General features: G+C 39.5%; 1 protein-coding gene across 2 annotated transcripts in view; it reads left to right on the top strand.

Annotated features, from left to right (window-relative positions):
• The window catches only part of RAB3GAP1 (RAB3 GTPase activating protein catalytic subunit 1), a 124,120-nt gene that overhangs the window by 4,490 nt on the left and 92,547 nt on the right, over positions 1-27,083 (top strand). The window contains exons 1-2 of one of the 2 annotated variants that reach the window (XM_081241605.1): positions 1,153-1,230; positions 13,935-14,036. Coding sequence is in view for 1 of the 2 variants with exons in the window: in XM_081241606.1 (XP_081097732.1) it covers positions 1,155-1,230 (76 nt within the window). In the remaining variant the exon portion in view is untranslated. Of the gene's footprint in view, positions 1-1,152; positions 1,231-13,934; positions 14,037-27,083 lie in introns of those variants that run through there. The other variant, XM_081241606.1, reaches the window with a different exon arrangement.

Here is a 27,083-nt window from a genome sequence, read left to right as displayed (position 1 = left end):
TACTTTTAATTTCTTGCCAGCTGTCCCTTAAAACTTGTTTTAATGGGGAAGTTCCCAAATAATGTTTTTTTGGGGGAGGGGGAGGCAAATCAGGGAATTCATAAATATCTTTAAAGGAAAAGTTAATTTAAATAGATCAGTTATTTGGAGGGTAGTGAAGAAATCATTGGCTTCATAATTATCTTTACTAGTATCATTTTAGTCTGTTAGTTTTTCTGTCTCAAATTTACTATATTCATTTCAATATGGAGAGATTTACTCTTATATTTTATAGAGGGCAGAACAGGCTTTGTTGGGTTGGCAGTAGACTTAAAAAAGTCAGTCTAAGAAATCTAAGAATTCTTTTTTTTTAAATTTTGCATTGTTTTGATTATTTATTTATTTATTTGCGGTACGTGGGCCTCTCACTGTCGTGGCCTCTCCTGTTGCGGAGCACAGGCGCCGGACGTGCAGGCTCAGCGGCCATGGCTCACGGGCCCAGCCGCTCCGCGGCATGTATGATCTTCCCAGACCGGGGCACGAACCTGTGTCCCCTGCATCGGCAGGCGGACTCTCAACCACTGCGCCACCAGGGAAGCCCCTGATTCTTTTTTTTTTTAACAGAAACTTTAAATCCACGTATTATCAAGGGAATTTATTATTTTTTAAATTTTATTTATTTTTGGCAGCGTTGGGTGTTTGTTGCTGCACACGGACTTTCTCTAGTTGTGGAGAGCGGGGGCTACTCTTCCTTGCAGTGTGCAGGCTTCTCAGTGCGGTGGCTTCTCTTGTCGTGGAGCACGGGCTCTAGGTGCACGGGCTTCAGTAGTTGTGGCTCGCAGGCTGTAGAGTGCAGACTCAGTAGTTGTGGCACATGGGCTTAGTTATTCCACGGCATGTTGGATCTTCCTAGACAAGGGATGGAACCCATGACTCGTGCATTGGCTGGCGGATTCTTAACCACTGGGCCACCAGGGAAGTCCCTCAATCTACGAATTCCTGGGCTAAAGATTATTTTCATTTTTATTTCACATCCATAAATTAGGCTAACAATACTAAACTTACTGAGACTTCTTTGTTGAAAGTGTTAAAATATTAAAAAAAAACTTTTAAAGAAATTATATAATAGGAAAAAATGTGGTTACATATTTAGAAAGTTTTTTCCTCTTTCCTAGGTTTATTTCCAAAATTGAAGAAGTCTTGAATGACTGGAAACTGATTGGAAACTCTTTGGGAAAGCCACTTGAAAAGGTCAGATCTATTTGCTGGTGTCTCTAAATGAGTATTTGCTTTGAAACTTCTATTTTTAAGTCTTTTGCTGCATTTGGTACATTTAAAGTAAATGCTTTTAAAGTTATATATAATCTCTGAACATAAAATGGCATCTGGAAGAACTGGGATTGGAATCTATGGCGAACAATATTTGTAAGATACTTGTGACCTGTTTTTTTGTTTTTTTGTTTGTTTTTGCGGTACGCGGGCTTCTCAATGTTGTGGCCTCTCCCGTGGAGCACAGGCTCTGGACGTGCAGGCTCAGTGGCCATGGCTCACGGGCCCAGCATGTGGGAACTTCCCGGACCGGGGCACAAACCCGTGTCCCCTGCATCGGCAGGCAGACTCTCAACCACTGCGCCACCAGGGAAGCCCAGTGTGACCTGCTTTTTAAATAATAAAATTTTGTATGTGTAATGTCATTCTTTGTGAGTGATTTTATTTCTGTTTCTCCTGATGTTTACTTCTCTCTTGCTTTCTCCCTTAGAATGTTCGAAAACAGTTTTTCAGATTATTTTGGTCAGAGAAAAATCGCAACTACCAACTTCTTGGGTAGAGTGTTTTGCATAACTAATGAGGAAAAATCTTGGTTTCAACAACTAACTTGATGTCATTAGTAGTTATTTTACTCAGTTTTTGTATTTTATGATACCACTAATAATGTTTGTCCTTTCCCTCTTCCTTTTTTAACTTTATGGATGTTTTGAGGATATTTGAGAATGAAAAAAAAGAGTGAAAAAATATTAAAAATTGAGGTGAAACTAATCCTAATTTAAGATATTAATAGTTTTGCTCATAAACCATGCTCCAAATGTTTACTGAAGCACATACTCTGAGAACAAACCTAGATTTCCTGTATTTCACTGAAGGGAACTAACAGTTTGATTTTAGGCTTATATAGATGCTCTCTTTGTTAGGTAAATTCTTTTCAAGTAAATTTGATCATTTTTTTTGTTAAAAATCTATTCTTAAAAAAAAAATCTATTCTTAACTGCATTTTATCCCTATGTAAGGAACTCTCAATTCTCAATATTTGCTAGCTTTATTGTGATGTTAACAGAATTTGAGACTCTCAAAGTATTATGATTTTTTTCTTTATCCATATGAATAAGAGCAGAAAAAGAAATCACATCATTTAATATAGTGAAATATATACATTAAATCAACTGTGTTTAAATATTTTATGATTGTATTTTTGAATAGAGGAAATGTGAAGTTCTGAAACACAGATATTCTATTCCACTTGAAACAAAGACATAGCAGTTGATATAAATGCCAATAAAAGGCAAAACAAGCTGGATATAACTGGAGTGGGAAGTGATTTGTACTATCAAAAAGAGTTAAACTGTGTATTTGTGAGCTCTGATACATTATATTCCTTAATTCTTTGATTTACACATATTTACTGGGTATCCTTTATGTGCCATGTCTGAAGAAGTAGTGAACAGGATAAGATCCTTGTTTGCCATTGCACATGAATTTTCATGAGAGAGGTAATTAATAAGTAAATAAGATTAAAATTCTAGATGCTAAATTCAACTTTGGGATTTAAGTTGGGTAATGTATTCAAAGTAGGTAGCATATTGCTATCAGGTAGTAGGGGCAAAAGGAGTATTTTCTCCCTACAGGTAGTAGTAAATAAATCAAATATGGAAAATATGAACAGGTTTCAAGGTGAGCTGTAACTATGATCAATAAGATTAAAGAAAGTGTAAAGGAGTATATATATGCTGTATATATTCAGCATAAAAAAGAAAATTTAGACAATACCTTAGTAAGAGTGTAATTTATGTCAAGGACAGTGATTACCAATTCTCTTCCTCCACGGAGGGAGAATTAAGAGAAATTATTTTTTAAATACCTTTAATTATGGAAAATTTCAAAAATAGTATAGGGAACCCCCATGTGTGTGTCACTCAGGTTCAACAGTTCTTCTATTTCTTATTTCAACATTATCACTATCTACTCACCACCCCTACTAGATTTTTTTTAAATAGTTTTTTTAATAAAGTATACATAATGCACAAAACTGCTTATTTTGATACATGTTTATATCATGTAAGATTCCTCACTCAAGATATTGGACATTTCTGTCTTCCCAGAAATGTCCATAGTGAACCTTTCCACTTGATTCCCATGTTCCTCACTCATGTCTTCTCCCTGCAGCACCACCCCCACCCCTGCACCACCCCCTGCCCTTCCAAGGCATCTGCTGTTCTTTTCCTTTTTTCTTTTAAACCATAGATTACTTTTGCCGGCTCTGTGATTGGATATGCATGCTATCATACAGTACATACTCTTTATGCTGGCTTGTTTTACATAATATTTGTGATTATTCTAGGTTGTTGCAGTTATCAGTATTTTTATTGCTGAATAGTAGTCTGTTGTATGAATATACCACAGTGTGTCACTTGTTGACAGACATATTCGCTATTATGAATAAAGCAGAACATGCTTACATGAGGCCTTTTGTAGAGGTATGTTTTTATTTCTCTTGGGTAAACACCTAGGAGTAGAATTACTGGGTCATAGGCTAAGTGTATGCTTAACTTTATGAGAAATTGCTAGATCTTTTGTAACATTTTACCTACCCACCAGCAATATGTGAGAGTTTGGGTCATTTCATATTTTCACCAACAGTTGTTTGTTTTCAGACTTGTAAATTTTGGTCCTCCTAATGGGTATGTAGTTTGTGGAATTAATTTGTATTTCTCCTTCTGGTTTTACTTTTGTATTTCTGTGACGAATACTGGTATTGACCACTTTTTTCGTGTGCTTGTTAGCCATTTGTGTGTCGTTTTTTGTGAAATGTCTGTTCAAGTTTTTTGTCCATATTTTAAATTGGGTTGAGTTTTTTTTTTTTTTTTTTTTTTTTTTTTTTTGCAGTACGTGGGCCTCTCACTGTTGTGGCCTCTCCCGTTGCGGAGCACAGGCTCTGGACATTCAGGCTCAGCAGCCACGGCTCACGGGCCCAGCCGCTCCGCGGCATGTGGGATCTTCCCGGACTGGGGCACGAACCCGGGTCCCCTGCATCGGCAGGCGGACTCTCAACCACTGCGCCACCAGGGAAGCCCTGGGTTGAGTTTTTATTGAGTTGTAGGGATCTTTTAGTTCTTTCATATATTCTGCTTTTAAGTCTTTTCACAGATAGTACTTTTGCTAGGTTGTGTAGATATGTTTTCTTCTAGAATTTATCATTTTAGCTTTTATTTAGGTATATGCCCCATCATGAACTAATGACATGTATGGTGTGAGGTGGGAATCACAGTTCAGTTTTTTACATATGGCTATCTTGTTCTAGAACCTTTTGTTGAAAACACTTTTTTCTCCATTGAATTGCTTTGTTGCCTTTGTCAGACAGTTGACCTAGGGGGGGTCATCTTCTGGAATCTGTATTCTGTTTCATTAAACTATTTGAAAATCCTGATGTCAATACCACATTGTCTTGACTACTGTAGTTTAGGCTTTCCCAGTTTTGGCACTATTGAAATTTTGGCCCAGGTTGTGGGGCTGTCTCACGTATTATAGAATTTTAGTAGTATCCCTGTCCTCTGCCTGTTAGATCCCAGTAGCATCCTACCCGTGGTGAAAACCAAAAATGTATCTAGACGTTGCCAAATGTCCCCTGAGGTGCAAAATTGCCTCCAACTGAGAACCACTGAATAGCTTTAGAGTAAGTCTCAAATTTAGTTAATGTAAATTCTCTAGCTTTTGTTGTTTTCCCAAATTGTTTTGTCTGTTCTAGGACCTTTGTTTTCATTATTAATTTCAGAATGAGCTTGTCAGTTTATATAAAAAGGATTATGATTATGCTGGGACTATGATTGGGATTGTGTTGAATTTATAGATTACTTTGAGGAGAAGTAACATTTTGACAATCTTGAAGCTTGACATCTCTTCACTTATTAAGTCATCTTTATTGCAGCAATGTTTTATAGTTTTTGATGAGGTCTTGCATTTTTTTTGCTAAATTTATTACTAAATATTTTATGTTATATGATGCAGTTGTAAATGGAATTTTTTTTTTTTTTTGCGGTACGCAGGCCTCTCACTGTTGTGGCCTCTCCCGTTGCGGAGCACAGGCTCCGGATGCGCAGGCTCAGCAGCCATGGCTCACGGGCCTATAGCCGCTCCGCGGCATGTGGGATCTTCCCAGACCGGGGCACGAACCCGTGTCCCCTGCATCGACAAGGGGACTCTCAACCACTGCGCCACCAGGGAAGCCCAATGGAAATGTTTTTACATTTTCTTTTTCGTTTGTTTGTTGCTAGTGCGTAGACATACAATAAAATTTTGTATATTGATTTGGTATCTTGAGACCTGGTTAAATGTAAAGATTCATAATCTTTTTGTTAATTCTTTTGCATCTTCTACATGCATAGTCATTTTGTTTGTAAATAGGGACAGTTTTACTTCTTTTTCAATTTTTGTACCTTGCATTTCTTATTTTTAATTGCACTAACTGAGACCTTTAATAAAATCTTGAATAGAATTGTTGAGAGTAGACATCCTTGCCTCCTTCCCTATTTTAGGGGGGAAATGTCCAGCACTTCAATACTCAGAATTGTAGGTTTTTCATATAACACAGGGGAAATGCTGTTCTTAATTAGCTGAGAGGGTTTTTTGAAATCATGGGTATAATTTATTCAAATCTTATTCTGTACCTATTGAAACAGTGATATGGTTTTTCTTTTTTTTTTTTTTTTTTTTTTTGTGGTACGTGGGCCTCTCACTGTTGTGGCCTCTCCCCGTTGCGGAGCACAGGCTCCGGATGCGCAGGCTCAGCGGCCATGGCTCACAGGCCTAGCCGCTGCACGGCATGTGGGATCTTCCCGGACTGGGGCACGAACCCGTGTCCCCTGCATCGGCAGGCAGACTCTCAACCACTGCGCCACCAGGGAGGCCCCCGGTTTTTCTTTTTTATTCTCTGAATATGGTTAAGTATGTTGATTATTTTTTTTTTATTGTGGTAAAATATATACAGATGGTCTCCACCTTACGGTGGTCTGACTTAGGATTTTTCGATGGGTATGGTGCAAAAGTGATACACACTCAGTGGAAATTGTACTTTGAATTTTTATCTTTTCCCAGGCTAGCCTGTGTGGTACAGTACACTCTCGTGATGCTGGGCAGCAAGCTGCAGCTCCCAGTAAACCATTCAGTCACGAGGGTAAGCAACTGATACACTTAAAACGGTTCTGTACCCATGTAACCATTCTGTTTTTCACATTAAGTACTCAATAAATTACATGAGGTAGTCAACATTTCATTACAAAATAGGCTTTGTGTTAGATGATTTTGTCTAACTAGGCTAATGTTAAGTGTTCTGAGCATGTTTAAGGTAGGCTAGGCTAAGCTATAATATATGATAGATTAGATGTATTATGTTGACTTAACGATATTTCTAACCTATTATGAGTTTATTGGGCCATAATAACACCATCATAAGTCAAGGACGATTTGTACTTATGGTTTACCACTTTAACCATTTTTAAGTGTAAAATTCAGTGGCGTTACATTGTTGAAGTTTTCATCAACCCGTACTGAAACTCCCCTCCCCACCAACCCGAAGCCCCTGGTAACCACTGTTGTACTTCTGTTTCCATGAATTCACTGATTTATGTCCTTCATATAGGTGGGATCATACAGTATTTGTCCTTTTGTATCTAGTTTGTTTCACCTAGCATACTTAATGTCTTCAAGGTTCATCCATGTGGTAGAATGTGTCAGAATTTCATTCCTTTTTAGGTTGGAATAATATTCCATTGGATATATATGTACCACATTTTGCTTGTCCTTTCATCTATTAATGGACACTTGGGTTATTTCCACTTTCTGGCTTTTGTCAGTAATGCTGCTGTGAACATGGGTGTGTAAATATCTGTTTGAGTCCCGTTCATTTCTTTTAGATATGTACCCAGAAGTGGAATATTTGCATCATATGCTAATTCTATTTTTAATTTTTTGAAGAATTGCCATACTGTTGGCTGGCTAAAAATACTGTCTTTATCTAAAAGTATCTTTATTTTTCTTGATTTTTGAAGAGTAGTTTTGCTGAAGAATTCTGGCTGAAAAGTTTCCCTTCCAGTTCTTTAAAGATACAGTTCCATTGTCTTCTGTTCTCTATAATTTCTGCTGAGAAATTAGATGGCATTTATATTTTTGTTCTAGCTAGGTGTTTTTTTCCTCAGGCTACGTTCAAGATTTTTTTTCTGTATCTTTTTAAGCCGTCTTAACTATGAGTGTGCATATGTTTATTTTGTTTGTATTTTTCCTGTTTAGTTTTATTAATACTGAATAGGTAAATTTTTTGTTTTTCACCAAACTGGGAAAGTTTTGGCCATTATTTTAAAAATAGATTTCTGGCCTATTCTTTTTTTCTGTGATTTAAGTTATATTTGACTCCTTCATACTGTTCCACGGGTCTCTGAGGCTCTGCTCTCCTCAGTCTTTTTTCTCTCAGATGATTTCTCAGGATTTATCTTCTGTTGTCTCCAGTTTGCTGTTAAACCCACTTAATGTATCTCCAAATTTAATTATTGTAGTTTTTATTCTAGAATTTGTATTTGGTTCCTTTTATAATTTCCAATTATCTGTGATTGCTTATCTCTAAAGTTGTTTGAAAATATTTTCCTTTAGTCCTCCAATTGCAACATCTACATCTTGAGGTTGGATTTTGTTTACTGTATTCCCTTGCGTATACGTCACATTTTCTTGGTTTTTTATTTGTTTTGTGTTTTTTCTGTGTGAATACTGGATAGTAATTTCTTAATTTTACGCTTGTATTTTGAATGAAATTCAGGGACTAGATTCTGTTGTGTTCTCTGAAGAGTATTTTTTTGTTCTAGCTTAATTGGATTAAAATTCCATTCTCTTTTCAGTGGTGACAACAGCTGAAATCTTTTAAGTTCCTTCTTTGTCACTGTACCCTGGAGTCTCTACTGTGCATGCATGGTTTAGCAATTAACCAAGATTTGGGGCAGAGTTTATATGCAAATTTTGGGGCTTACCCCCTAGTTGTGCACAGATTAGAGTACCATTAGGTCAGAAATTCTCATGGTGTGGTCTGAGGACCTCTTTTGGACCCTGAGAGCCTTTCAAGGTTGACAAGGTCCTGCCTTTTCCAACTATATTGTGTATGTGATGCCTTTTTTTCTTTATATGCTTCAGGAAGAACAGTGGATTGCAAAGAGTGAATGAAGGTGCAGATATGAGAATCCAGTTGTCTTTTTAAAACTGTATAATTACAAAATGTAAAACTATGCCACCCTCTTGTTAATTTTTTTTTGTTCTGGAAAATATTAAAATTTTATTTTAATAGGTAATAAGTTCATTGTCATTCTAAATGAATTTAAAAATTTTTTTCCTTTTTAATTTCTTACATGGGGTACTCAGTACTTTTAAGAAAGTAAAGGAATCCTGAGGCAGAAAAATTTGAGACTGCTGTCTTAGACGAGAAGTTACAAAATGCAGATATCATTGGATGCAGTTTCATTTTTTCATGGATAAACTCTCAAGTTTCTGTCTCCATTTGGTCACTCTCCAGAGCCTTGAAAAAATGTTTTTTTTTTAAACCAGATTTTATAATTTTTATCTAAAGGAGGGTTAATCTGTCCAACCAGGCAAGGAGGGACTTCCCTGGTGGTGCAGTGGTTAAGAATCCGCCTGCCAGTGCAGGGGACACGGGTTCAATCCCTGGTCCGGAAAGATCCCACATGCCATGGAGCAGCTAAGCCCGTGCGCCACAACTACTGAGCCTGCACTCTAGAGCCCATGCACCGCAACTACTGAGCCCATGCACCGCAACTACTGAAGCCCATGTGCACTAGGGCCCATGTGCCGCAACTACTGAGCCCGTGCACCGCAACTACTGAAGCCCATGTGCACTAGGGCCCATGTGCCGCAACTACTGAGCCCGTGCACCGCAACTACTGAAGCCCATGTGCTCTAGGGCCTGCTTGCCGCAACAACTGAGCCCGTATGCTGCAACTACTGAAGCCTGTGCAACTAGAGCCTGTGCTCTGCAACGAGAGAAGCCACCATAACAAGAAGCCCGCGCACCACCATGAAGAGTAGTCCCCGCTTGCTGCAACTAGAGAACGCCCACGTGCAGCAATGAAGACCCATCACAGCCAAAGATTAAAAAAAAAAAAAAAAAGAGAGAGGAGGCGGGCTTCCCAGGTGGCGCAGTGGTTGAGAGTCCGCCTGCCGATGCAGGGGACATGGGTTCGTGCCCCGGTCCGGGAAGATCCCACATGCCGCAGAGTGGCTGGGCCCGTGAGCCATGGCCGCTGAGCCTGTGCTCCGCAACGGGAGGGGCCACAGCAGTGAGAGGCCCGCGTACCTCAAAAAAAAAAAAAAAGAGAGAGGAGGAAGTGAGAGTTATTGACTATTAGCTATGGTACTATGCAACATAATTGTGACTGTGCCTGTCAACTTAATCCTTAGACAAATTTTGGTGGTGAACTATTACCATATTTTATGGACAAGAAATGAGGCGTGGGTGCTTGTAGTAATTTGCCCAAAGTCATTCTGTCAGAAGTTGGTTTAAGCAGGATTATACCAAAGTAGGTCACGCTTGCCTTCAAAGACCCACGTTTCTATTTTACTCTGCTCTTTTTGGCTTCAGAGATTTAAGAAAATGTAAAATTACATAAGGAAGTATTAGAATAGGTTTCTATGGGAGATTTTGGAATTTTAGTTTCTTGGGCTTAATAAAATAGATAAAAATCTTGGTGGTATGAATATGATCCTGCTAGAAGACAAGGAAATTAAAGAAATGACCTTTTAAATTCTTTTTAGTCTTGTAATTTCATGATTCTATGTATCTATCAAAAATTTGAAGTACTTTTTATGAGATGTTAAGTTTAAGTATGGCATGATCTGAGAATAGAACTGTTTATGTTCTTTTTTAAAAAAATTTTTACTTATTTTGGCAGCACTGGGATCTTCATTGTGGCATGTGGGATCTTTAGTTTGCGGCACGCGGGCTTCTTAATTGCAGCATGAGAACTGTTAGTTGCAGCATGAGAACTGTTAGTTGTGGCATGCATGTGGGATCTAGTTCCCCGACCAGGGATCCAACCCGGGCCCCCTGCATCGGGAGTGAGGCATCTTACCCACTGGAGCACCAGGGAAGTCCCAGTCAGTGACTGACTCTTTTTTTTTTTTTTTTTAATTTTTTTGCGGTACGCGGGCCTCTCACTGTGTGGCCTCTCCCGTTGTGGATCACAGGCTCCAGATGCGCAGGCTCAGCGGCCATGGCTGACGGGCCCAGCTGCTCCGCGGCATGTGGGATCTTCCCAGACCGGGGCACGAACCCGTGTCCCCTGCATCGGCAGGCGGACTCTCAACCACTGCGCCACCAGGGAAGCCCGGTGACTGACTCTTATGTCACTGAAAGATAAGAAGAAAGATGGAAGAAAGATTATTATGGAAGAAAGATTCTTTCTTATGGAAGAAAGATCATTAACTTTAGAATATTAATAAAAGAAGAATGACTTTAATAGTATTGAAATGTGTTGAGATTTTTTCATACCCACCCAGTAGACTGGAATGACATTTATTTCAGTACTTAAATTTCATAAGGCAAATGTAAAATAAATTTTAGTTATAGTTTTGCTCTTGTTGAGAAACTTCCCAAACTACAGTGTAACAATAGGTCAGACTTGTGACTGATATCACCATTATAAACAATTTATATTTCTTTATTTGCCTTCTCTCCAAACACTGAAGTGTCACATGGATCATTAGAATGGGGGGAGTGGAGATTTTTTAAACGCTAAAGTTTTGGGAGACTAGACAGTTGAGTATCAGTCAGTGATGAGAATATGGTGTTTCTGAAATGAAGTAAATAAAAAAGCAACATTGAGTTGCCTATAACATTTTTAGAAATAGGATTATTTAAATTAATGTTTATACTCTTTTTCCTTTAAATAGTAATCATAATGTCTGTAGCTTTTCTGGATATTATACAGAAGGAAAAATATGTTATATTTCCTCTTCTTTCAAATTGGAAGTTTTTGGAGTTCTTTGCTGTTATTGTGTTAAAAATTTTATTGTAATAAAAAATGGCAGGAGATATCTTTAAGAGACAGCATAGCATAGCGATGAAGAGTACGGGCCCTAGGGAATTCCCTGGCAGTCCAATGGTTAGGACTCCACGCTTCCACTGCAGGGGGCACGGGTTTGATCCCTTGTCAGGGAACTAGGATCCTGCATGCAGAGCAGTGCAGCCAAAAAATACATAAATAAATGAAATGGTCCAAAAAAAAAGAGTATGGGCCCTACAATCATATGGCTTGTATTAGAATTCTAGTTTCTTTTTCTCTTTTTTTTTTTTTTTTTTTTGCGGTACGTGGGCCTCTCACTGCTGCGGAGCACAGGCTCTGGATGCGTAGGCTCAGCGGCCATGGCTCATGGGCCCAGCTGCTCCGTGGCATGTGGGATCTTCCCAGACTGGGGCACGAACCTGTGTCCCCTGCATCAGCAGGTGGACTCTCAACCACTGTGCCACCAGGGAAGCCCTAAAATTTTTTTTTATTGAAGTATAGTTGATTTACAATGTTGTGGCAATCTCTGCTGTACAGCAGAGTGACTCACTTATACACATACATACATTCCTTTTTTCATATTCTTTTCCATTATGGTTTATCGCAGGATGTCGAATATAGTTCCCTGTGCTATACAGTAGGACCTTGTTGTTTATCCTTCCTATGTATAATAGTTTATATCTGCTAATCCCCACACTCCCAGTCCTTCCCTCTCAGGAATTCTAGTTTTAGTGCTTACTTCCTTTGTGGCATTGGGCCATCTCAATTAGTTTTTGCTGCTGCTGGCATTGCCTCTCTTAAAAGTATTCATCAGAGGCTTTAAAATGATATTTGCTTAAGTAGAATAGAATATAAACTAATAGAATTACTTAACACTTATTTGCTATAAAAAGTATCAGTTGCTTCCTTAGAGCTCCTAGAAGTTAAAAACTTAGCACCTAGCTGGGAAAAAATAAAACTCTGCGTAACGTATTTTGGCTGAAAAGGTTCAGGTTTCATCAGAGATAGATGAGACGTCTCTTCAGACATTTTTAGTTCTATTATTTCATAGTTTTTATTTTCTTTGTATATTTTAAAAGATTTTTTGGGGGCTTCACAGGTGGCACAGTGGTTAAGAATCCACTTCTCGTTGCAGTGGCTTAGCACGGGCTCTGTGCGTGGGGGCTTCAGTAGTTGTGGCACATGGGCTCAGTAGTTGTGGCTTGAGGGCTTTAGAGTGCAGGTTCAGTAGTTGCTCCATGGCATGTAGGATCTTCCTGGACCAGGGCTCGAACCCACGTCCCCTGCATTGGCAGGCGGATACTTTTTTTTTTTTTTTTTTTTTTTTGCGGTATGCGGGCCTCTCACTTATGGCCTCTCCCGTTGCGGAGCACAGGCTCAGCGGCCATGGGTCACAGGCCTAGCCGCTCCGCGGCATGTGGGATCTTCCCGGACTGGGGAACGAACCCGTGTCCCCTGCACCGGCAGGCGGACTCTCAACCACTGCGCCACCAGGGAAGCCCGACAGGCGGATTCTTAATCACTGTGCCACCAGGGAAGTCCCTGGTGTATTTTAAAGTAAGTTAGTATTTAGTTGAATTTGTCTGCATTTAATTTTGTAAGTAGCCCTTTTCTTTATATTTTGATTTTATTTTTTATTTTTTCCTCCTTTGACTTAATAATTTTTCTCCTTGTTTCTTTGATTTTGATTTAGTAATTTGATTTTTTCCTCCTAATGAATTTTATGTATACTGCAATTGGCAAGTCTAATGGGTGAGTCATTTTCTAAAAATTTGGTTGTAAATATGGCTGATGAGAATTTTGACTGTATTTTTCTGTAGTGAGGAGGAAATGTTTAAATTATGTTTTCAGGGTAGTGCCCAAAATATTAAATTCTCTCCCTATTATTGGAGCCATGTAGTAAGTCTCTTCAGCTACTTCCTTTTGTTCATTTATTGTTTTATTCACTTTTCATTCATTCATTTATAGAGTTCCTACTATGGATCAGGAATTGTTATTCTGCTTCCTGTTGATTAAAACAACCTCTCAGGGGCTTCCCTGGTGGTGCAGTGGCTGAGAGTATGCCTGCCGATGCAGGGGACATGGGTTCGTGCCCCGGTCCGGGAGGATCCCATGTGCCGCGGAGTGGCTGGGTCCATGAGCCATGGCCACTGAGCCTGCGCGTCTGTGGAGTCTGTGCTCCGCAACGGGAGAGGCCACAACAGGGAGAGGCCCGTGTGTACGCAAAAAAACCCAAAACACAAACAAACAAACAAAAACCTGTCTACCCTCCCTCCCTTCCAGATTGTTAAATACTTTAACTCTTTACTCCATAGTCATTTTATCTATTCCTCAGCTATCAGTATAGTCAACCCTCCATATCTGTGGGTTCCACATGTGCAGATTCAACTGAGGATCAAAAATATTGTAAAAAAAATTCCAGAAAGTTCCAAAAAGCAAAACTTGAATTTGTGGCACTGGCAACTATTTACATAGTATTTACAACTGTTTATATAGCATCTACATTGTATTAGGTATTATAAGTAATCTAGAGATGATTTAAAGCACACAAGAGGATGTGCATAGTTTCTGTGCAAATATTACACTATTTTATGTAAGGGACTTGAGTATCTGATGATTTTGGTATCCTAGGGGGCTGTGGGAGAGACGTCCTTAGACCAGTTCTCCGCAGACACCAATGGAGGACTGTATTCTTTCTGTTCCTCCCACCATGAAGTGTACAACTAATGACTTGTAAGTGTTCAAGCAGTTAATCCCAAATTACATCTCTGAACTCAGTTGCTTAAGCAAGTCATGGTTGGGACTTACCTGGCAGTCCAGTGGTTAGGATTCCACGCTTGCAATGCAGGGGGCATGGGTTCAATCCCTGGTCAAGGAACGAGGATCCCACATGCCATGTGGTGCAGCCAAAAATAAATAAATAAATAAAAATAAAAAATTTAGGAAATAAGAAAATTATGGTGGAAGTTAGGTTTTATCATGGTAGAATTAGAGTTAAGCCAGTTTAAAGGGTGAAGTTCTTTGTGGACAGAGGGAGTCTTAACCCAGAGTCTTAGTTCTCTTTAATGGGAGTTCTTAACCATAGTCTTAGGTCTCTTTAAATTGTGTACATGCTTAATTTTTTTATACATGCTTAATTTTTAATATGAATATGCATGATTTTCCTGGCAGATGGTCCAGAGCTTTCATCGGATACTTAAAGGAACCTGTGACTCAAAAAAGATTAAATAAAAGCTACTATTTAAAATTTTGTTTTGTATGCATTTACTATTTAAAAAATTAATGTATTTTGTTTTGGTTGAGTACATATCCAAAGGCTTAACTTGATCATGAAGTTTTTTTTTTTTTAATTAATTAATTAATTAAAATTTGGCTGCGTTGGTTCTTTGTTGCTGCGCACAGGCTGTCTCTAGTTGCATTGAGTGGGGGCCACTCCTTGTTGCAGTGTGTGGACTTTCATTGCAGTGGCTTCTCTTGTTGAGGAGCACGGGCTCTAGGCGTGTGGGCTTCAGTAGTTGTGGCACGTGGGCTCAATAGTTGTGGCTTGCGGGCTCTAGAGCGCAGGCTCAGTAGTTGTGGTGCACGGGCTTAGTTGCTCTGCAGCATGTGGGATCTTCCCAGACCAGGGCTCGAACCCGTGTCCCCTGCATTGGCAGGCAGGTTCTTAACCTGTGCCACCAGGGAAGTCCGATCATGAAGTTCTGTATCCCACACACAGGTCTAATAATTTTTAAGTCAGTGAAATTTGTCCTTAATATACCTCTACCTCCCTAGTCTTTTACTCAGTCTCTGGTATCCTGGCCTCAAGTTTTGACAGTCAGTCCTACCCTTAAAATGTTGAATGGTCCAAAATTACCTACTTCTTTCCTTTGTTTCCTGTTTCTATCCTCATCTTCAAAATATAATGCTAATCTTACTTGGGTTAGTAGAGTGTAGTTTTTTATTAATGTATTTAAAAAGATTTGAATGGGTGATAATCACTTGATCTTACAAAAAGTATTTTGGTTTCGTATGTTACTAAAATGCTAAAGGAAAATAAAAATGAAATTGAGATTGTTACTCTTCCAGGGAGAGTTTCTTATCCTATCAGTGAGTAAAGTAATTCACAGAAACTGCTTTTGGGCTCCTAGCCTGAATTCCTTTCCACCATATAATGCTCAAGTTTTTAATGTTTTTAAAAGGACACCAGTGGAATTTCAGAAAAATGTAAGAAAGGTAAATAAACAGCTTTAGATTGTATGGAGAAATATTTGGGGGCAAGATATCTGTCATATGGCCTAGAAGGTTGTCTTCTGAAGTCAGTTTCCTGAAATTGTCTTTCCTGTCCTTTCCATTCTCTAGTTTTGAGGTCAGAATATTTTTATTAAAATAAAAACCCTGTAATTACAAAAATAATATAACCAAATCAAATAATGTTTGTATTTCAAAAGTGACAGTTTCCTCCTCATCACTTCCCTTTCGCCTATCTCCTTTTCAGAGCTAACAGTGTTTAACTGTTTGATATTCTATTCCGTGTGTGTGTGTGTCATACCTTTAAAAAAAAAAGATCTGTTTTGTGCTACAACTGCTTTTTAAAAAAAACTTTATATTTTGTTGGCTTTTTTTCCAAGATAAGACACAGACATTTATCTCATTATTTTAATGCTTGCATTGTAGTGCACTGTATAACTGTACCATAATGTCTTTGTTTATATTCCTATTGAAAGGATATTTAGTTTTCAATTTTTGCAGTTGTAGCACTGGGGTAGTAAGCATTATTGTACATACATTTCCAGAGTTGTATGAATATTTCTATAACACTTGTAAAAGTAGGATTACTAAGTCAAAGGGAATGTGTTTTTTTTTTTTTTTTTTTTTTTGCGTTACATGGGCCTCTCACTGTTGTGGCCTCTCCCGTTGCGGAGCACAGGCTCCGGACGCACAGGCTCAACAGCCATGGCTCACGGGCCCAGCTGCTCCGCGGCATGTGGGATCTTCCCAGACCGGGGCACGAACCCGTGTCCCCTGCATCGGCAGGCGGACTCTCAACCACTGCGCCACCAGGGAAGCCCGGGAATGTGTTTTTTATTTTTGGTATATACAGCTTTGTTTTCCACCAAGATGATTGAATGTACTTCTGCTTTCCTCATGCATGGCACATGAATGCACACATTTCCTCAGTCCTCCAACACAATTTTCATTATATTTTTGTCAATATAAAACTATCTAATTTTAATGTATATTTTCTTGAGCACTGTTGAAAATGAGTGTTCCTTCATGTTTATTAAACATCAGAATTTCCCTTTCGATTGCTCATTATATACATTGACCAATTTTCTACTGTCTTTCTTATTTGAGTTATAGAAGGGCTTTGTTAATAACTGTGTTGCAGATTTTTTGCCTAGCCTGTCATTTTTCTTTTAATTTGAATGTGTATTTTGCATTATAAAAATTATAAATTTTTCATTTTACTAAAGAACATAAGAAAACTTATTTAAAAATGACCAATTTAACCATTGTTAAGTGTACAGTTCAGGCATTAATTAAGTGCATTCACACTGTTGTGCAGTGGTTACCACCATCCATATCGAGAACTTCTTCATCATCCTGAACTGAAACTATACTCATTAAACACTAACAATATCATATGAGAGGAATCATACAATATTTATGTCTGGCTTGTTTCACTTAGCATAATGTCTTCAAAGTTTACCCATTTTGTAGTGTGTGTCAGTTTCATTCCTTTTTAAGGCTGAAATAAAATTCCATTGTATGTATATGCTACACTTTGTTAATCCATTCATTCATTTGTCATTAGACACAGGTTGCTTCTACCTTGGCTATTGCAAATAATGCTGCTATGAATATGGTTGTACAAATACCAGTTTGAGTCCCTGCTTTTAAGTCTTTTGGGTATATACCCAAAAATGGAATTGCTAGATCATTGGTAGTTCTATTTTTAAGTTTTTGAAGAACCACCATATTGTTTTCCACAGCAGCTGCATCATTTTACATTTCCACTGGCAATGCACAAGGGTTCCAGTTTCTCCCCATCCACACCAACACTTTTTTTTTTTTTTTGGATAGTAGCCATACTAATGGGTGTGAAGTGGTTTTGATCTCATTGTGGTTTCATTTTGCATTTCATTGTAGTTTTGATTTGCATTTCTCTAATGATTAATGATGTTGAGCATTCTTTCATGTGTTTGTTGACAATCTGTATATCTTCTTTGGAGAAATGTATATTTAGGTCTTCTTCCCATTTATGGATTGGGTTTGTTTTTTTGTTATTGAGCTGCATGAGCTGCATGAAATTTTGGAGATTAATCCTTTGTCATTTGCTTCATTTGCAAATATTTTCTCCCATTCTGAGGGTTGTCTTTTGGTCTTGTTTATGGTTTCCTTTGCTGTGCAAAAGCTTTGAAGTTTCATTAGGTCCCATTTGTTTATTTTTGTCTTTATTTCCATTTCTCTAGGAGGCGGATCAAAAAGGATCTTGCTGTGATTTATGTTATAGAGTGTTCTGCCTATGTTTTCCTCTAAGAGTTTGATAGTTTCTGGCCTTACATTTAGGTCCTTAATCCATTTTGAGTTTATTTTTGTGTATGGTGTTAGGGAGTGTTCTAATTTCATACTTTTATATGTACCTGTCCAGTTTTCCCAGCACCACTTATTGAAGAGGCTGTCTTTTCTCCACTGTATACTCTTGCCTCCTTTATCAAAGATAAGGTGATCATATGTGTGTGGGTTTATTTCTGGGCTTTCTATCCTGTTCCATTGATCTATATTTCTGTTTCTGTTCCAGTACCATACTGTCTTGATTACTGTAGCTTTGTAGTATAGTCTGAAGTCAGGGAGCCTGATTCCTCCAGCTCCGTTTTTCGTTCTCAAGATTGCTTTGGCTATTCGGGGTCTTTTGTGTTTCCATACAAATTGTGAAATTTTTTGTTCTAGATCTGTTAAAAATGCCATTGTTCATTTGATAGGGATTGCAATGAATCTGTAGACTGCTTTGGATAGTATAGTCACTATCACAGTGTTGATTCTTCCAATCCAAGAACATGGTATATCTCTCCATCTATTTGTATCATCTTTAATTTCTTTCGTCAGTGTCTTATAGTTTTTTGCATACAGGTCTTTTGTCTCCTTAAGTAGGTTTATTCCTAGGTATTTTATTCTTTTTGTTGCAGTGGTAAATGGGAGTGTTTCCTTAATTTCTCTTTCAGATTTTTCATCATTAGTGTATAGGAATGCAAGAGATTTCTGTGCATTAATTTTGTATCCTGCTACTTCACCAAATTCATTGATTAGCTCTAGTAATTTTCTGGTAGCATCTTTAGGATTCTCTATGTATAGCATCACGTCATCTGCAAACAGTGACAGCTTTACTTCTTCTTTTCCAATTTGGATTCCTTTTATTTCTTTTTCTTCTCTGATTGCTGTGGCTAAAACTTCCAAAACTATGTTGAATAATAGTGGTGAGAGTGGACAACCTTGTCTTGTTCTTGATCTTAGTGGAAATGGTTTCAGTTTTTCACCATTGAGAACGATGTTGGCTGTGGGTTTGTCATATGTGGGCTTTATTATGTTGAGGAAAGTTCCCTCTATGCCTAGTTTCTGGAGGGTTTTTATCATAAATGGGTGTTGAATTTTGTCGAAAGCTTTTTCTGCATCGTTTGAGAGGATCATATGATTTTTCTCCTTCAATTTGTTAATGTGGTTTATCACATTGATTGATCTGTGTATATTGAAGAATCCTTGCATTCCTGGGATAAGCCCCGCTTGATCATGGTGTATGATCCTTTTAATGTGCTGTTGGATTCTGTTTGCTAGTATTTTGTTGAGGATTTTTGCATCTATGTTCATCAGTAATATTGGCCTGTAGTTTTCTTTCTTTGTGACATCTTTGTCTGGTTTTGGTATCAGGGTGATGATGGCCTCGTAGAATGAGTTTGGGAGTGTTCCTCCCTGTGCTATATTCTGGAAGAGTTTGAGAAGGATAGTTGTTAGCTCTTCTGTAAGTGTTTGATAGAATTCACCTGTGAAGCCATCTGGTCCTGGGCTTCTGTTTGTTGGAAGATTTTTAATCACAGTCTCAATTTCAGTGCTTGTGATTGGTCTGTTTATGTTTTCTATTTCTTCCTTGTTCCGTCTCAGAAGGTTGTGCTTTTCTAAGAATGTGTCCATTTCTTCCAGGTTGTCCATTTTATTGGCATAGGGTTGCTTGTAGTAATCTCTCATGATCCTTTGTATTTCTGCAGTGTCAGTTGTTACTTCTCCTTTTTCATTTCTAATTGTGTGGATTTGAGTCTTCTCCCTTTTTTTTTTGATGAGTCTGGCTAATGGTTTATCAATTTTGTTTATCTTCTCAAAGAACCAGCTTTTAGTTTTATTGATCTTTGCTATCATTTCCTTCATTTCTTTTTCATTTATTTCTGATCTGATCTTTATGATTTCTTTCCTTCTGCCAACTTTGGGGGTTCTTTTTGTTCTTCTTTCTCTAATTGCTTTAGGTGTAAGGTTAGGTTGTTTGAGGTGTTTCTTGTTATTGAGGTAAGATTTTATTGCTATAAACTTTCCTCTTAGAACTGCTTTTTCTGCATCCCATAGGTTTTGGGTCATCGTGTTTTCATTGTCATTTGTTTCTAGGTATTTTTTGATTTCCTCTTTTATTCCTTCAGTGATCTCTTGGTTATTTAGTAGTGTATTGTTTAGCCTCCATGTGTTTGTATTTTTTACAGTTTTTTTCCTGTAATTGTTATCTAGTCTTAGCGTTGTGGTCGGAAAAGATACTTGATACGATTTCAGTTTTCTTAAATTTACCCAAGGCTTGATTTGTGACCCAAGATATGATCTGTCCTGGAGAATGTTCCATTAGCACTTGAGAAGAAAGTGTATTTTGTTGTTTTTGGATGGAATGTCCTATAAATATCAATTAAGTCCATCTTGTTTAATGCATTATTTAAAGCTTGTGTTTCCTTATTTATTTTCATTTTGGATGGTCTGTCCATTGGTGAAAGTGGGGAGTTAAAGTCTCCTACTATGATTGTGTTACTGTCGATTTCCCCTTTTATGGCTGTTTACATTTGCCTTATGTATTGGTGTGCTCGTATATTGGGTGCATAAATATTTACAATTGTCATATCTTCTTCTTGTATTGATACCTTGAGCATTATGTAGTATCTTTCTTTGTCTTTTGTAATAATCTTCATTTTAAAGTCTATTTTGTCTGATACGAGAATTGCTACTCTAGCTTTCTTTTGATTTCCATTTGCATGGAATATCTTTTTCCATCCCCTCACTTTCAGTCTCTATGTGTCCCTAGGTCTGAAGTGGGTCTCTTGTAGACAGCATATATACGGGTTCTGTTTTTGTATCCGTTCAGCCAGTCTATGTCTTTTGCTTGGAGCATTTAATCCATTTACATTTAAGGTAGTTATGATATGTATGTTCCTGTTACCATTTTCTTAATGTTTTGGGTTTGTTATTGTAGGTCTTTTCCTTCTCTTGTGTTTCCTGCCTAGAGAAGTTCCTTTAACATTTGTTGTAAAGCTGGTTTGGTGGTGCTGAATTCTCTTAACCTTTGCTTATCTCTAAAGGTTTTAATTTCTCCCTCGAATCTGAAAGAGATTTTTGCTGGGGAGAGTAATCTTGGTTGTAGCTTTTTCTCTTTCATGACTTTAAATATGTTCTGCGACTCCCTTCTGGCTTGCAGAGTTTCTGCTGAAAGATCAACTGTTAACCTTATGGGGATTCCCTTGTGTGTTATTTGTTGTTTTTCCCTTGCTGCTTTTAATGTTTTCTTTGTATTTAATGTTTGATAGTTTGCTTAATATGTGTATTGATGTGTTTTTCCTAGGTTTTATCCTGTATGGGACTCTCTTCGCTTCCTGGTATTGATTGAGTATTTCCTTTCCCATATTAGGGAAGTTTTCAACTATAATTTTTCCAAATATTTTCTTAGTCTTTTCCTTTTTTTCTTCTTCTTCTGGGACCCCTATAATTCGAATGTTGGTATGTTTAATGTTGTCCCAGAGGTGTCTGAGACTCTCCTCAATTCTTTTCATTCTTTTTTTTTTTTAATCTGCTCTGTGGTAGTTATTTCCACTATTTTATCTTCCAGGTCCCTTATCCATTCTTCTGCCTCATTTATTCTGCTATTGATTCCTTCTAGAGATTTTTCAATTTCATTTATTGTGGTGTTCATCATTATTTGCTCTTTAGTTCTTTTAGGTCCTTGTTCAGCGTTTCTTGTATTTTCTCTATTTCCAAGATTTTGGATCATCTTTACTATCATTACTGTGAATTGTTTTTCAGGTAGACTGCCTATTTTCTCTTCCTTTGTGTGATTGGTGGGTTTTTACCTTGCTCCTTCATCCGCTGTGTGTTCCTCTGTCTTCTCAATTTGCTTACCTTACTGTGTTTGGGGTCTGCTTTTCACCGGCTGCAGGTTCGTCGTTCCCGTTCTTTTTGGTGTCTGCCCCCAGTGGCTAAGTTTGCTTCAGTGGGTTTTGTGGGCTTCCTGGTGGAGGGGACTAGTGCCTGTGTTCTGGTGGATGAGTCTGGATCTTGTCTTTCTGATGGGCAGGACAGCATCTGGTGGTGTGTTTTGGGGTGTCTCTGGCCTTATTATGGTTTTAGGCAGCCTCTCTGCTAATGGGTGGGGTTGTGTTCCTTTCTTGCTAGTTTTTTCGCATAGGGTTTCCAGCACTGTAGCTTGCTGGTCATTGAGTGGAGCTGGGTCTTAGCATTGAGATGGCGATCTCTGGGAAAGCTTTTGCCATTTGTTATTACTTGGAGCTGGGAGGTCTCTGGTGGACCAATGTCCTGAACTCGTCTCTCCCACCTTGGAGGCACAGGCCTGACACCTGGCCAGAGCACCAAGACCCTGTCAGCCACATGGCTCAGAAGAAAAGGGAGAAAAAAAAATTAAAAAAATAAGTTATTAAAATAAAAAATAAAAAAATTATTAAGAATAACAAAAAATTTAAAAGTAATAAAAAGAAAAAAAAAAGGAAGAAGAGAGCAACCAAAGCAAAAAAATCCACCAATGATAACAAGCGCTAAAAACTATACTAAAAAAACAAAAACGAAAACGGACAGGCAGAATTATAGGACAAGTGGTAAAAGCAGTTATAAAGGCAAAATCACACAAAGAAGCATACATCTACACCCACAAAAAGACAAAAAGGAAAAAAATATATATATAATCTATATATAAAAAAAAAAGAGAGAGCAAGCAAATCAATAAACAAATCTACCAGTGATGATAAACTCTAAATACTAAACTAAGATAAACATAAAGCCAGAAATAAATTAGATGCAGAAAGCAAACCCCAAGTCTACAGGTGCCCCCAGAGTCCACCGCCTCAATTTGGGATGATTCATTGTCTATTCAGGTACTCCAGAGATGCGAGATACATCAAGTTGATTGTGGAGATTTAATCCGCTGCTCCTGAGGCTTCCGGGAGAGATTTCCCTTTCTCCTCTTTGTTCGTACAGCTCCTGGGGTTCAGGTTTGGATTTGGCCCCAGTTCTGCATGTAGGTTTCCTGAGGGCGTCTGTTCCTGCTCAGACAGGATGGGTTTAAAGTAGCAGCTGATTAGGGGGCTCTGGCTCACTCAGGCCCGGGGGAGGGGGGGTACAGATTGCAGGGCGAGCCTGCAGCGGCAGAGGCCGGTGTGACATTGCAACAGCGTGAGGCCCCATGTGTTCTCCAGGGGAAGTTGTCCCTGGATCACGGGACCCTGGTAGTGGCGGGCTGCACAGGCTCCTGGGAGTGGTGGTATGGATAGTGACCTGTGCTTGCACACAGGCTTCTTGGTGCCTGCAGCAGCAGCCTTAGCGTCTCATGCTCGTCTCTAGTGTCTGTGCTGATAGCCACGGCTTGTGCCCATCTCTGGAGCTCGTTTAGGTGGTGCTCTGAATTCCCTCTCCTCATGCACCCTGAAACAATGGTCTCTTGCCTCTTAGGCAGGTCCAGAGTTTCTCCCGGACTCCCTCCTGGCTAGCTGTGGCGCACTAGCCCCCTTCAGGCTGTTTTTATGCAGCCAACCCCAGTCCTCTCCCTGGGGTCTGATCTCCGAAGCCTGAGCCTCAGCTCCCAGCGCCTGCCCGCCCCGGCAGGTGAGCAGACAAGCCTCTCGGGCTGGTGAGTGCTGGTCGGCACCCATTCTCTGGGCGGGAATCTCTCTGCTTTGCCCTCTGCACCCCTGTTGCTGCGCTGTCCTCTGTGGCTCCGAAGCCTCCCCCCTGCCCACCCTCCGTGTCTTCTAGTGAAGGGGCTTCCTAGTGTGTGGAAACTTTTCTTCCTTCTCAGCTCCCTCGCAGAGGTGCAGGTTCCATCCTTATTGTTTCATCTCTGTTTTTTCTTTTTTCTTTTGCCCTACCCAGGTACGTGGGGAGTTTCTTGCCTTTTGCGAAGTCTCATTCTTCTGCCAGCGTTCAGTAGATGTTCTGTAGGAGTTGTTCCACATGTAGATGTATTTCTGATGTATTTGTGGGCAGGAAGGTGATCTCCATGTCTTACTCCTCTGCCATCTTGAAGGTCTCTTTGCTCACTTTTTAATGCACTGGTTAAGTTGTAAGGGTTCTTTATTACATTCTAGATATTAATCTCTTATTGAGTTGGCCAAAACGTTCGTTCGGGTTTTTCCATAAGATGTTATGGAAAAACCTGAATGAACGTTTTGGCCTACCCAATATATGATATATAACCTGCAAATATTTTCTCCTATCCTCTTCCCTACCTTAGCTCTTTCCTATTTCTTTTTTCCATCCAGGGTGTTCAGAGGAATTCTCCTCAACTAATGCCGTTATCACATTACAAGCCTACACAGAAGCCTTCAAAGGCTCTTCATTGCCCACAAGGTGAAGTTGAAACTCCTAGAACTGATATTCGTAGACATCCACTGTCAGGTCTCTCTCTACCTTTTTTTTTCTCTATTCCCTGTAGGAAACTTCAGCTGAATTGGACTATTTGTTCCCTAAATTTGACATCCAGTGTCCTGCCCCAGACCATTATCTGTTCTTTCTTATTAGCCTTACCTTACCTACAGACTAACGGGGATCCACTTTGCTGAATGAATCAATTTCTGACTCACTTGGTATTTATCCAACCATCTCCTTAAGCTCTGACCCATATATTGTTCTCCTTGTTTATCTTGTTCACATATGTACTATTGAATTTATATATATATATGTGCATGTTTATGTCTATCTGCCTTAGCTTCTAGTGGAAAGAACCAGGCTGTGGTGGATCAAATTCTAGCTTTAGTACTTAATGGTATGGTAGCCTTGGACAGGTTTTTAAATCTTTGAACCTTTTCTTATCTATAAAATAGGGTTGAAACTTATATGACAGTGTTAGGAGATTTTATGTATGCACACACACAAACATGCACATACACACATAATTACACATTAATTACTTGGCTTAGTAGACACTCAGTGTGTGTAGTTCTTATCCTGAAGGGCAGGGAAGTAATCTGTACAGACATTTAAAAAATGTCTGGGGCTTCCCTGGTGGCGCAGTAGTTAAGAATCCGCCTGCCAGTGCAGGGGACAGGGGTTCGAGCCCTGGTTTGGGAAGATCCCCCATGCTGCCGAGCAGCTAAGCCTGTGCGCCACAACTACTGAGCCAGCGCTATGGAGCCCGCGAGCCACAACTACCGAGCCCATGTGCTACAACTACTGAAGCTCGTGCGCCTAGAGCCCGTGCTCCGCAACAAGAAAAGCCACTGCAATGAGAAGCCCGTGCACTGTAACGAAGAGTAGCTCCTACTTGCCACAACTAGAGAAAGCCCCCATGCAGCAATGAAGACCCAGTGCAGCCAAAGATAAATAAAATAAAATAAATAAATAAATAGCTAGGGGTGCTGGAGAGGTGCTTGTTGTGGGCCAGGGTGCCCACAGTTTGTGTGTGGTTTTGGGAAACCAACCAGAGCCCAAGGAAGTTTCACTGTTTTTCCTAGGCCTTATTCCTGGGAGTAAGCAAGCAAGTGTGTGCATTCTTCAGGAGTAGAATCTCGGTTTCTTATAGCCCTCCTATAACTCCCACTAGTTTTGTAACCAGCTAAGGAGACACATCTTCCTGGTATTGAACCCCAGGGAGGTGGTGCTCAATATGTGGCTTGGACCACTCACTCCCCACGGAGGATCTCTGAGCCTGTGATATCCGTCTCCTCTTCTGTGTCCCCTCCTAGTGCTGCAAGTCCTGATTGCTTCTCCTCCCTTTCTACTTGACTTTGTGTGGATCTTTCCTCATAGCCTTGGTTGAAGAAGAGTCTTTCTATCATTCTCCAATTTGTTTTCATTGAGGATTCCTCATGTAGCTGTATTGTGATGTGTTTCTTTGGGGAGGTGAGCTCAGCATTCTCCTACTCCACCAATTGATCTCCTCCCTTGATATTATCTTTTTAATTATAGCCATCCTAGTGGATATGAAGTGATGTCTCATTGTGGCTTTGATTTGCAGTTTCCTGATGGCTGTTCATGTTGAACATTTTCTCATGTTATTTTAATTTATTAATAAATTTATATTTTTTGGCTGCATTGGGTCTTTGTTGCTGTTCTTAGGCTTTCTCTAGTTCGTCGAGTGGGGGTTACTCTTCATTGCAGCGCGCAGGCTTCTCATTGCGGTGGCTTCTCTTGTTGCAGAGCACGGGCTCTAGGCGCGTGGGCTTCAGTAGTTGCAGTCTGTGGGCTCAGTAGTTGTGGCTTGCGGGCTCCAGAGCACAGGCTTAGTAGTTTGTTTGTTTGTTTTTTTGCGGTACGCGGACCTCTCACTGTTGTGGCCTCTCCTGTTGTGGAGCACAGGCTCCGGACGCGCAAGCTCAGCGGCCATGACTCACAGGCCCAGCCGCTCCGCGGCATGTGGGATCTTCCCGGACCGGGGCATGAACCCGTGTTCCCTGCATCAGCAGGCAGACTCTCAACCACTGTGCCACCAGGGAAGCCCCCAGGCTCAGTAGTTTTGGTGCCTGGACTTTGTTGCTCTGCGGCATGTGGGATCTTCCCAGACCAGGGTTCGAACCCGTGTCCCCTGCACTGACAGGCGGATTCTTTACTGCTGCACTACCAGGGAAGTCCCTTTCTCATGCTTTTATTGGCCATTTGTATATCTTTAGAGAAATGTCTATTCAGATCCTTTGCCCATTTATTTTCTAAAGTAGATTGATTTATTTATTTTTACTTTTTTGGCTGCACTGGGCAGCATGTAGGATCTTAGTTGCTGACCAGGGATTGAACCTGCGCCCCGTGCAGTGGAAGCTTGGAGTCTTAAGCACTGGACCACCAGGAAATTCCCTGCCCATTTTAAAATTGGATTGCTTGTCTTTTCATTATTCATTTGTAAATGTTCTTTATATATTCTGGATACAAGTCCCTTATGAGATACATAATTCACACTTTTTTCCCATTTGCCATGTTGCAGCATGTATTGTGGGTTGTCTTTTCACTTTCTTGATGGTGTCTATAGTTCTTGCTCTTCCATTTAGGTCTGTGATCCATTTTGAGTTAATTTTCATGCCTAGTGTAAGGATAAAGGTTTCAACTTCTTTTTTTTGCGTGCAGACATTCAGTTGTCCCAACATAGATGGCTTTTTAATATTTGTATTTCAATACTGCAAACGTTCAAAAGGATTTCTTCCATCAGTGCATGAAAACTTTCATTTTTAGCTTTATACCAAGGTTTTGTTTACCCTGGTTGCACATTAGAATCACTTGGGAGCTTTTGAAAAATTCTAGGGTTTAGACACAACCTCAGAGATTTTGATTTAATTAGTCTCTTGTGGAGCCTAG

Source organism: Mesoplodon bidens (assembly GCF_964165515.1).
Source record: "Mesoplodon bidens genome assembly, chromosome: 8".
Classification (NCBI taxonomy): domain Eukaryota; kingdom Metazoa; phylum Chordata; class Mammalia; order Artiodactyla; family Ziphiidae; genus Mesoplodon; species Mesoplodon bidens.
Note: the sequence above shows the minus strand (reverse complement) of the source record. Positions and strands in the feature narration are given on the sequence as shown.